The sequence below is a fragment of the Gracilinanus agilis genome, chromosome 3 (genome assembly GCF_016433145.1).
Source record: "Gracilinanus agilis isolate LMUSP501 chromosome 3, AgileGrace, whole genome shotgun sequence".
Taxonomy (NCBI): domain Eukaryota; kingdom Metazoa; phylum Chordata; class Mammalia; order Didelphimorphia; family Didelphidae; genus Gracilinanus; species Gracilinanus agilis.
This window is the reverse complement of record NC_058132.1, coordinates 355603268-355616328: the sequence shown is the minus strand read 5'-3', so window position 1 is coordinate 355616328 and position 13061 is coordinate 355603268. Positions and strand designations below refer to the sequence as shown.

General features: G+C 37.7%; 1 protein-coding gene across 1 annotated transcript in view; it reads left to right on the top strand.

The window, feature by feature from the left end:
• TMPRSS7 (transmembrane serine protease 7) overlaps positions 1–13061 on the top strand; it is a 93808-nt gene that overhangs the window by 80119 nt on the left and 628 nt on the right. Inside the window, exons 15-17 of the mRNA XM_044666785.1 lie at positions 1661–1835; positions 7175–7443; positions 10137–10273. Of these exons, the coding sequence (XP_044522720.1) occupies positions 1661–1835; positions 7175–7443; positions 10137–10273 (581 nt within the window). The remainder of the gene's footprint in view (positions 1–1660; positions 1836–7174; positions 7444–10136; positions 10274–13061) is intronic.

The window sequence follows — 13061 nt, the reverse complement described above, 5'->3', positions numbered from 1 at the left end:
TCCATCTTGACAGGAAGTACCCACCTTCAAGACTTCCTCCAGCCATCAGTTTCACTGGCAGGGAGGGGCCCGCTCAACCCCCCCCCCCCTCCAAGAGACTTTGAAACTAACAAGAGAAACCCTCCAGCCAAACCTAAACATTTCTTACTGGCTCTAGTTTCCTCCCTGTATCCTGTCTCAAGCCTCTGGGAATAAACCTGTTTGAGCTGCCCTCTCCTACATACCCCATTTCCTTTATCTCCTACATACCTTCCCATACCTTCATTCCTCCTCCTATCACCTTATAATCACCCTAATATCCCCATTTATCCTTCCTTTGACCCAAACTGCATTTTGTTTGACCTACTCAGATTATTTACTATATTTTTTGATAACATTACACACACATATATTTCTTTTTTTTTTCTATTTTTTAAAAACCCTTACCTTCCATTTTTAGAATCAATACTGTGTATTGGTTCCAAGGCAGAAGAGTGGTAAGGGCTAGGCAATGGGGGTCAAGTGACTTGCCCAGGGTCACACAGCTGGGAAGTGTCTGAGGTCAGATTTGAACCCAGGACCTCCCATCTCTGTCCACTGACCACCCAGCTACCCCTCACACATGCATTTCTTGCATGACTATAAATGAGTTGAATGTGACTTCTTTGTATATAAACACATAGACACATATATGTATACACATATACATGTATGTCTACAAATAGTACTCTTGAGGTAGCAGCTGCATAGTGGGGATATGTGTATGTGTGTCCCTACTGTGCATACACAAATATACTATACATATACACACATACACACATATATTTATATGTCCTCATTATATAGCTGCTACTCCAAGACCGGCATTTATGGCCACCAACATACACACATATGAAAATATATACATATATGTATATATGTTGCATAGCCCCACATACTTCATATTTTTCTACCTTGTGACCTTAGACAAGTCACTTAACTTCCTTAGCTCTCTATTTCTTCCTATACAAAATGAGGAAGTTGGACTAGAAGCTTCTAAGGTCCTTCCCAGCTCTAGACCTATGATTATGATTATATGTATATATACTTTGTATATGTCTATCCATCAAATTTCCTACTATTGAAACCCCTCAGAGCAGCATAAAACTCTGAATGGATTCAACTGCTATTGTGAATGCTTGTCAAGTATTATTTCTATCTTGGTCATAAACATTGTTTATAATATAGCATCTCTTTGTGACATTTTGATAACTACTACTTTGTGGTCTTCTCCATTCCCATTCCCCTTCAAGGTGACAGTGACCTCAATTTTAATACTGTTTCAACTTTTGTTCAATTTGGATTTTATCTTTATCCGTACATTTTAAAACTCTTTGAGTTCTCTGGTCACTTGGCCAACTCTAGTCACCAGACCCTTCCTTCAGATTGACTTCTTTTGACTAATTTCTGTTCCCTTCCTCCTTTTCCCCTATCCCATATGAATGGAATATATTATTGTGCCCTGAAAGAAAAAAATATATATATATATAGGAAATGAGCTGAGGGGAAGAAGTTGGGTAGTACTGGCCTCAGGGAAAACCCAAATGTTCACTTTTTTGGAAGAAGTAGGAAACTAATTTACCATAGAGACAGAGCACTAATTCCAGTACAACCCTGATTTCATTTCTCTTCACTGTTGAAGGTTGCAGCAGGACTGCCTCCTCTCTTCTCCATCGCATCATTGGTGGTTCTGACACCCAGGAAGGTGGGTGGCCATGGCAAGTCAGCCTCCATTTTGTTGGGTCTGCTTACTGTGGTGCCTCAGTCATCTCGAGGGAATGGCTCGTCTCTGCAGCCCACTGTTTCCAAGGAAGCAGGTAAGATAAAGCCTCCTTTCCTAATTGTGGCAGTGTTTGCTGCCTTCAATTCTCCCCAGGTGAAAGAATCACAGAATCTAAGATTTGGTTCAGTCCATACCCAAATAGATATTTCCTCTATAAAATCCCCAACAAGTGCATCCTTCAACTAACTAGTGAGAAGAGAAGACAGTATTTTTATTTTTGTAGAGCATTATTTTTAGGAAAATTTTTCTTGTATCAAGACAAAATTGGTTTCTTTTCAGCTTCTGTGTATAATCTTACCTTCTGGGCCCAAGCCAAATTAATTGAATGACTCTTCTTGTGTATTTATTTCTCCAAGTGAATTTTGCTATTATTTTGTCTAACTCTATAAAAATCATCCTCTTTTTGTTTAAATTTATATAGCATTAAATTAATATATTAATGTTTGTCAATTTCATTGTGTTGGCATGCCCCAGTTATGAGCACTTAATGCAGCCCCAAATATTTAAATTATTTTTATTTCTTTAAGAAACATGTTAAAGTTGTATCTATTGAGATAAATAATGTACCTTGGTAGATGGATTCCCAGATAGCTTAGATATTTTTATTTTGTAATTATTTTGAATAGAACATCTCCAGATTTTGTTTCTGTTAGATAGAAATGATATTAATTTATCTATGTTTATTTTGCAACCTGCTACTTTATTGCAACTATTGTCTCAATTAGTTTCTTTGTTGGTTCCCTGGAATTTTCTATGTAAATAATCATGTTCCTAGCATATAGGAATAGTTTTGTCAGGAGGATGATTTTTAACCATTTAATAACATGTATATGGTTAAGCATGGTGGCACATACCAGTGGTTTATAGTGGGAAAGGTAGGGGCTGGTGGATCTCTTGAGTTCAGGAGTTCTGAACTGTGGGAGGGCTAAATTTGACTGAGCGTTCATACTAAGTCTGGCATCATCGCCCCCTGGGAGTAGGAGGTTTACCTCCTGGATAGAGTAGGGCTGGGAGTGGAGGGATACCAGGCTGCCAAAGGAGGAGTGAAAACAGAGTAGATCCAAGTGCCAGTAACTGAGACTACTGCAATACCATTTTGGGTGAGATAGGAAGGCCCCATCTCACAAAACAAAACATACAAACCCTTAAAAAAACAAAACAACTCTAAATACTTGTTGTCTCTAGTATAGGGCACCAGCTGGGGTCCTGATGCCCAAGTGATACTAGGAAGATTTTAGATCATCCATGACCTGGGTTTGGGGAAAAACTGCCTCTCCCCTCCTCCTTTTTTTCCTGAGAAGAGATCCATAGGCTTCACCAGACTTTCAAAGGGGTCTATGACACACAAGATTAAGAACACTTAACCTAGTAGAACAACCTTAGGAGTCATGCAGATACTCTGCCTAATTGTAATCCATATTTATTTTGAAACAAGTCTCTTTCTTTGTAATGATTCATTCTTTAAGATCGAAGTTTCCCTCAAATAAATTCTCCACATTATATCCTCTAAGCAGATGCCTGCTGGTCTGTTAAGTAAATGATTAATCACACATGTTCAGTTTGTGTAAGCATTTTTACTGGCTCAATTCGGTTAAACAAATAGTTATTGATTGGGCAGGGCATAAGAGGCAGCAGAGGTATACAGCAGGTATCATGGGTAAGACTATGAGCTCCTCAGGTCCCAGTGACTCTTTAGGACTCTAAGCTGCATCCAAGTTTCTGATCTGCAGCATTGGAGGGAGGTTTTATGTTAGGAGTCTCTTATATGTATAAAATGACAAGTCAGACCAATAAAGAAGGGCCAAGACACTGTGTTAGATACTTCCCAAAGCTTTAAATTATTTTCTACTAACAGCCACAATGAGACTGCTGAGGTAGTACCTCTGGCTGTCTTACACACATCATTCAACATTGTGATTCAGTGACTTATTCAAGGCCTTACTTAGTGTGTTGGGACTTAGGATTCAGTAGGATCTGGCAAGAAGTTTCCACCACTGGCAAAGAAAAGATGACTGGATTACTATGACTTCAGAAAGGTGATTACTAATTTACAAAGGGAGATCTATAGAGACTTGTGATTCACTTCAACTCATGTCCTAACTCCTAGTTCAGATTATTTCACCCATTGGAAATACGTGTCAACTATTTGGGGGGGGGGGGAAGGAGAGAGCAAGAACATGAATCATGTAACCATGGAAAACATTTTTCTAAAAAACTAAAAATAAAAATGAGCTGCCACAAAAAAAACCAAAACCGAAAAAAACAAAGATTATTTCACCACCCCACATCATCTTCTCAACATTTCTATTTATAATATAATAATGTATTTAAGTTCAAAAAATAAACTTTGACTCTCAATATCCCTTGACCACTTGAACAGAGCCAAAGCCCCTGAAACCCATCTACTCTACCTGTTTCTGTTTGTCACCACAAAACCACCTTGACCGAATGAATGGGTAGGTTTGTACCACTTTATGTGAATCACCAATGAGCTATTGCCATTTTTTTAGGTTAAATATCATATTAGAGACCAAAGTTCTAAATAGTATCTCCTATGACATATTTCTTAGAAGTACTGAGTGAGTGGAAATTTTCATTATAAGTTACAATGTGTACAAAGGAAGTCAACCAGTGTAGTGAGAGAATTTAAAATCATGCCATAAAATGATCAGTTAAAGGAAATGAGCATATTAAATCTGGAGAAGGAAAGATACAGAGAGACATGTCAGCTGGCTTCAAGGATTTATTTACTGTTTGTTTTTCTAAAGCCTTTACTTTCTGTCTTATAATCAATACTGTGTATTAGTTCCAAGGCAGAAGAGTGGTGAAGGGTAGGTGGTGGAGTTTAAGTTACTTGTCCAGGTTCACACTGCTAGGAAGTGTCTGAGGCCAAATTTGAACCCAGGGCCTCTTGTCTCTAGGCCTGGCTCTAAATCCATTGAGTCACCTTGCTGTCCCCTGGCTTCAAGGATTTGAAGGATAAGATCTGTTTTGTTTGAACACTGAGTGGAAGGTAGATCTTTGACTTAACAGAAGGACAAACTTTCTAACAATTAGAACAGGTAGGAATGAACTGGCTCAGGAGTTATTGACTCCTTCCTTCCTGGATGTCTTTAAATAAAAGTTGGATCATCATTAATAATGAGTCCATGGGGAATTTCTCTTTATGTACGAGTTGGACCAAATGACTTCTTATGTTCCTCCCAGTGCTAAGATTCTGTGATTTTTTTATTTTCTTAGAATGTTGTCTCATCTTCACAGTTGAAAGAAAAATACAAACATCCTATTGAATTTATGTATTGATGATTAAATATCCATCTATCTTTATCTATGCACATATATCTCTATCTAAAGCATTTGACTTAGAACAGCAAAACACATCCTTTAGGGTTATTGTTCAACAAGATGTCCCCATATACATGTTAAAATCCTAAAATATTAGTTGATAGATGCAACTACAGAAATGCCTTTGTTAAATGATCAATATCATAATAAATAAAATCACGATTTTATGGATTTACCATTATCAAGGAGGACATCTTATACAAAGACCCAAATTGCAAAGGGCTTTACTATGGACAGCAAAATTCTCCTGATGTTTTTGGATGCAGATTATATTTAGTCAACCTGAGTCCTATGGTGATTTTTCAGTGAGGTCTGACCAGGCAAAAGCAATCAGCTTAACAATCTACCCAGGAAAATCAAATGTTTAAAAAGTGCTTTTTGTTCAAATCATGACATACAGTTGGATAGGTAGTCTATTAATTTAGTCCACCAGTATATTTGTCCTGGACAGATAGATAATTAGACAGGACCAGAATTGAAGAAGAGAAGGAAGTAGAGTGGATTGTATTTGAAAAATTGCACAAACTTTAGAATCCCAAGCCTGTTTTCCTGTTAAAGCCCCCTTATTTTTATATCCTTATTTGTTATGTGATATAATATGGCTATGAATTATAAAATACTGCAGTATCTGAAGAACTAGAAATGTAGGAAACTCAATAGGCAATGAAGAGATACATAGCAGGAAGTTGGATATAACCACTAATTATTTGCAGACTCATCTGAGTATCTCCTGAATGTTGGAGCTTACAACATTTTGTATAATGAAAGAAGGAAGACAAAAGAAGTTGGAAAAGAATATCCATCTAGGTTGAGTAGACTCATTCACTTTGAATATTCAAGTCATGCATAAGCTAGTGAAAGAAGAATATAGGAGTTGGTAAAATTCCTTTGGTTCACTTCAGGGTTTATCCATTACTGCAAATCTCTCTGTCAACTTCTCTCTGGGAGAAGGGATCTGGTCTAATTCAACTGCTTTAAGATGTAATCTGTACCATGGCAAGGAGTCATCACATGGATTAGAGTGCAGATTCATGAAAATATGGAAATAAATGTCTCTGTTTTGTTTTGTTTTGTTTTTCTGCAAGGAAGTAAAGAAAGAGCACAGTTATAATTGCCCCCATTTCGACTTTAATGCATTGCTGGTGAAATTGTGAATTGATCCAACCATTCTGGATGGAAATTTGGAACTATGTCCAAAGGGCTTTAAAAGACTATCTGCCTTTTGATCCAGCCATAGCACTGCTTGGTTTATACCCCAAAGAGATAATAAGGAAAAAGACTTGTACAAAAATATTTATAGCCACACTCTCTATGGTGGCAAAAAATTGGAAAATGAGAGAATGTCCTTCTATTGGGGAATGGCTGAACAAATTGTGGCATCTGTTGTGCTCAAAGGAATAATGAGCTGGAAGAATTCCATGTGAACTAGAATGACCTCCAGGAATTGATGCAGAGTGAAAGTGAAAAACACAAAGACTGATTCATGCTGTGGTACAATTGAACATAATGGACTTCTCTACTAGCAGCAATACAAGAATCCAGAGCTAGACTGAGGGACTTATGAGAAAGAAAACTAGCCACATTCAGAGGAAGAACTGTGGGAGGAGAAACACAGAAGAAAAGCAATTAATTGAACACATGGGCTGATGGGGATATTATTGGTGATGTAGACACTAAACGATAACTCTAGTCTAAGTATCAATAATATGGAATTAGATCTTAATCAATGATACATGTAAAACCCAGTGGAATTGTGCATCGACTAAGGGAAGTTAGGGGGTTTGGAGGAGAGGGAAAGAATATGAAACATGTAACTATGGGAAAATATTCAAAATAAAAATGAAAAAAAAATCGCCTTCTTTTCATGAAAGGGGACAATGAGGCACCAAAGATATCTTATTCCTTATCCAGTGTCAGTAACAATAATGTTTAATGCCCTATCCTCTAGGTTTCACTTTTGTGATGTCTTCACCACCTCTTTATGCTTCTGGAAATTGATGACCTTGCACTCTGCTCCTTTTCCCTCAGGTTATCTGACCCCAGACCCTGGACTGCTCACTTAGGGATGTATATACAAGGTAATGCCAAGTTTGTCTCTCCAGTGAGAAGAATCGTGGTTCACGAGTACTATAATAGCCAAACTTTTGACTATGATATTGCCCTGCTGCAGCTGAGCACTGCTTGGCCTGAAACCATGAAACAGTTGATTCAGCCAATATGCATTCCTCCTCTTGGACAGAAAGTACACAGTGGAGAGAAGTGCTGGATAACAGGTTGGGGACGAAGGACTGAAGCAGGTGAGCGATGATTCATTACTGCCACCCCATATCTATTTTCTTTCGGCACTCTAAGCAAGATGATCTAATAATATAAATATTGGTATCCCTTCAAATACCTTAGCCTCCCAGTTCCTCAGCCTACTCAGATCCCACGACCTACATTTGTATTCCATTTCTGCCTCCCACAATGATAATCATACCTTAGATGTTACCATCAGGCATAAATGATCTCTGAAGTTCCTTCCTCTCATCATAACTTATCTTTCCACCCCTCCTCTCCCTTATTCATTGGGCTAAAATTGTATTTTATTCTAGTCCCCCCCCATCATCCCCTCCCCTTCTAGTCAGTAAGTTGTAGCAGGAAATAAGACTGCAAATAGAAACCTGGAAGTCATGTGCAAACCCTCCCAAAGATCAAAAGCATAATTTACAAATTGTGTCATATATTAACTAAAATTCACATCCCAGAAATATGTGCTAAATCAGAAAAAAAAACATTTAGGCACTGTTTACCAAGGTTCCTGGTCCTATGATATGTAAATTCCAGACAAAATCCAGACCACCACAGCTCAAGACCAATGGAACATCAAAAAGGTGCTGTTTACTTCGAGATGATGGCATTGAAGTTTCAGCAATAATTTTGGGTTGATCTAGATATGTTAATGAACTAACCTCATGGTGGCACAGGTCAGGAGTTGGTCTGTTTCCCCAAAAAACTATAAAAAGGAGAACTCAAACTCTTGCCCCATTCCTCCTCTTCCATCTCCATTAGATTATTGCTGCTGGACACCCAACTCTAATCCAAGGTCATAGGAGTGATACTCCCTGCCTCTTCCCCTCCTCATCCTCTTCCTCATGTCACCCTCCTTTACCATCCCATTCACTTGCTTCTGAGCTGCCTTCTGCCTTTGTACCATTTCTGCCACTTTTCTCTGTGCATCTTTAAAATGTGTTGCCCTCCATTTCCTAATGCCAATTGCCTTTCTTGGCAAGTGCTCAAAGAGCTGGGCATCTTGCCTCTATTTTATAATTTCATAATTTGATTACCAATTCACTCTCCTGAACTTATTCTCCATCGTATCCATAACATTAATTCTTTTCACTCATCCCTGTTTTCCTGGGTTATCACTCCTACCGAGGCCCCATAGTTTTTATAGTCTTGAACCTGTGATCAGACAATCATTTTACCCTTGAGTCTTTGGTCCCTTTGTTCTCTCACTACTCCTATTTTCCCAAACAAAAATCCTTGATTATCTGTATTAGATAGTGTGTGTGTATGTGTGTATGTGTGTGTGAGAGAGAGATGATACATTACAGCTAGAAAAATGATAGATGACAGAGTACAGCTAGCTAATATGTGATAGATGACAGACAACTGGAACTGTTCTCTCTAAAGTTATTAGAAAGCTTTTTTAAAAAGAAATAAAATTGTACTTAGCTAAAAATAAAATATAAAACAAAGTTGTCAGTGATCTCCTAACTGTTAAATTTAAACAATTTTTCTCAGTCAGAAGTTTCTGACACTGCTATCTCCTCCTTCTCTTGTATGGGCTTTCTTTCTGTGGCTTTTGGGACACTGCTCTCTTGTTTCTCCCAAAGTTATAATGATTGATATTTATAGTGTGTATTAAGGTTAGCAAAGCACTTGGCATGTAGTATATTATCTCATGGGTAGCTAGGTGGCAGAGTGGATAGACACACTAGGCCTGGAGTCAGGAAGACTCATTTCTATGAGTTCAAATCTGGCCTTTGACATTTACTACCTGTATGAAACTGGGCAAGTCACTTAACCCACTGAACCTCAGTTTCCGTATTTGTAAAATGAGGCGGATAAGGACATGGTGAACCACTTCAGTATCTTTGTCAAGAAAACCCCAAATGGGGTCATGAAAAGTTGGACACAAATGAAATAACTGAACAACAATATAGTAGAGCCAGACACACAAACCCCTGGCTAATGCTTTGGAGTAGGAAACCCGGAAAAGGAAAGGCTTTGGGTGCACATATTTTTTTTTTTTTTTGGTAAGAATTGGTTTTACTTTTAGGTTATCTGAAACCTTATCTACTGATATGAAAAAATATCATGAAATGTGTACAAGGTAAAGAAAGGGAGGGAAAGGAAGGATTTTAGTAGTAGGAAAAATAACACCCCCCCCAATATTTTAATAATAATGATACTAAAAATCATATATAACCAGCACTTGTATGTCACTTTTAAAATGAAATCTCATACTCCTGCCCTGAACTCTCTTCCATCTCCATTGGTTCCATACTTAACTCTGTCCATGGTTGCATGAGGGCATTGTGTTCACAGACCTTAACGTTTTGCTGTTCAGTTATTCAATCATATCCCACTCTTTATGTCCCTATGCTTCATACTGTTCATAGGGTTTTTAGGCAAGAATATTGGAATGTTTTGTCATTTCCTTCTCCAGTAGATTAAGGTAAATATAGGTTAAGAGACTTGCCCAAGGTTACACAGTTGCTAAGTGTCTGAGGCTGGATTTGAACTCAAGTCTTCTTAACTCCAAACCCAGGACTATATCTACTGTCATTTTAACTTTTAGATCAATAAATGATTGTGACCAATAATAATTGGTCACATTAATGTGCTAAATAAAAGCACAAATAAATGTGCTAAAAAAGAGAAGTGTGTGTATTTTATTCCTAAATTCTGCTTTCCATTTCTTTTTTTTTCCTTTTTATTTTAGATAGCAAAGGCTCCACAATTCTGCAACAAGCTGAAGTTGAGCTCATAGACCAAACTGTATGTGTTTCTACATATGGAATCGTTACGGCCCGGATGCTCTGTGCAGGTGTAATGTCCGGGAAGAGAGATGCTTGCAAAGTAAGTCATCAAAGTTCCTTTGTCTCAGATAACATGCACTACTTTCTGAAGCTAATATGCCTCAACATATTCAAACTTCATTCAGAAGTCTTTGAAATGACCCAGGCAAGAGTAACTCTTATTATTAGGAACTAGAATTCAAGTTTGCTTCTTCTAGGTTCAATGATTTTTCCATTATTGTTGCTATTTAGTCAACCGGTCTGACTCTTCACAACCCAATTTAAGATTTTCTTGGCAAAGATACTGGGGAGGCTTGCCATTTCCTTGTCCAGGTCATTTTACAGATGAAGAAACTGAGGGAAAGAGGGTTAAATGACTTGCCCAGGATCATACAGTTAGTAAGTATATAAGGTTGGATTAGAACACAGATCTGTCTGACTCCAGGGCTGACTCTATGCGCTGTGCTACCTTACTGCTTTTTTTGTTTCTAAATAACATGAGTAGGCTAAGATGCAAGTAAATCAATATATGTGCTTAATGTCACACAGCTTAATAGTGAATTAGAACTAGAATCCTCATCTATTAACTTCTAGTTCAGAGACATTTCTTTTTTCTTTTGCTATGTTGTTTCTAACCAATCAATGAGTGGTTGTTTAGCACCTACTATGTGCTAAGCACTGTACTAGGCACTGGGTATCAGTGGAGGTTGGAAAGAGTGACAGGAATCAACTTTTATTTTCTCACTATCTAGTAAGGATTTAAAAAGACTAGAAATTACATAGTTTTATTTGTTTATGCCAGTATGTTTGTATGTTTCTTTCTTTCTTTTAAATCTCTTATTTTTCATCTTAGAATCAGTACTGTGTGTTAGTTGCAAGGAAGAAGAGTGGTAAGGGTTAGGCAATGGGGATTAAGTGATTTTCCCAGGGTCACACAGGTAGGTAGAGTCTGAAGTCAAATTTGAACCCACAATCTCCCATCTCTAGACCTGGTTCTCAATCCACTGAGCCATCACTGGCTTGCCAGAATGTTTCTTTTCTTTATTTTTTTAATTAATGAATTAATTTATTACCAATTACATGTCATAACATTTCCACACATGTTTTCCCAAGTTATATGATGAAACTTATCTCCTTTCCTCCTTTTCCTTCCTCTTCCTGGTGCTAGCAGATGATTCAATCTGGGTTATACATGTATTATCATGTAAAATACATTTCCAAGGTCTACACAGGAGATCCTAGGTTCAAATCTGGCTTCAGACACTTCCTAGCTGTGTGACTCTGGGCAAGTCACTTAGCCCCCATTACCTAGCCTTTACCACTCTTCTGCCTTGGAACCAATACACAGTATTGACTCCAAGATGGAAGGTAAGGGTTTGAAAATAAAATAAAAATAGATTTAAAAGAACATATTTCCAAATTGTTCATTTTTGTGAGTGAATAATTTCATAAAACCAAAAACCTCAAAAATATAAATCCAAATAAACAATTGAAAAATCATATGCTTTTATCCGCATTTTGACTTCAGTGGTTCTTTCTCTGGAGATGGATATCCAGAACGTTTCTTAAGAAATTTGCCTGTCACTTCATTAGAATCTTCTTAGAGCTAGAGTGCCCTTTATCCTAAAGAAACCTGTCCATATTTCCTGTGCATCATGGTTAATGCAGGTAGTTGCATGTCTCAAATGTAGGGAAAAGGACACAGTATCAGAAGACTTGACTTCAAATCTAGAACAAAGGAAACAGGATCAGAATATTTGGGTTCTGCCAGTTTCTATCTATGGAAATTTGGGCAAGTCACTTAACTACTCTGACTCAGTTTCTTCATCTGTAAAAGAATTTTATTTTCTCCAAGGTCCTTCAAAATTCCAAAATCCTCCTACTTTCTGATTTCAAGGTGATATTAAATCAAAAGGCAGATTAGATTTAGTAGCTATATTTGATGTGATAAAAATACCTGAAGTTAATCTAAGCCTATTTTTCTCACTATCTATAGTAACCATAAATCAGACACATGAGTGATGTGAGGAAAAGTTGCCATATGCCATTGGGACAGGTTTGATTTCTGAGTTTTCACAGCCTTGGAATCCCACAGAGTTACAATAACACAATTGTTATAAAAAGAATCAAACACAGTCATGATTCAAAGAAATGATACAAGAATAAACATTCTAGAACAAGGATTAGACCTGTGATTTCACTGACAGAGGGAACTCCCCTATCAATGCAGGGCAGTATTTTCTCTAATTTATAATCATAGGGAGCTATCTATAGCTCTAAAAGATTAAGTGACTTGCCCAGGACTATTCTGGCTTTGAGACCAGTTCTCTATCTACTCTTTTATGATGCCTCTGAGAGCAAATAATTCATAGTTTCATAACCACCTAAGACTTAACGTTCAGGAGTTGAAAGCTCAAATCACCTAGGCATCAAGAATCTTCAGTTGATGTGAGGTGACATTTACAGGTGCATTTCCCTTCTCGATACCTGTACCAGCTAAGAGAAATGTGGTAAGAATAATTCATGAACTAGATTAATTTTGAAGCAAATGCTTTTGGGAACAGCTGTGTGGCTCAGAGGATTGAGAGCCAGACCCAAAGATGGGAGGTCCTGGCTTCAAATCTGGCCTCAGACACTTCCTATGTGTGATCTGGGCAAGTCACTTAATCCCTATTGCATAGCCCTTATTACTCTTCTGCCTTAGAACCAATACACTGTATTGATTCTAAGATGGAAGGTAGGGTTTTTTTAAAGAAGGAAGGAAGAAAGGAAGGAAGGAAGGAAGGAAGGAAGGAAGGAAGGAAGGAAGGAAGGAAGGAAGGAAGGAAGGAAGGAAGGAAGGAAGGAAG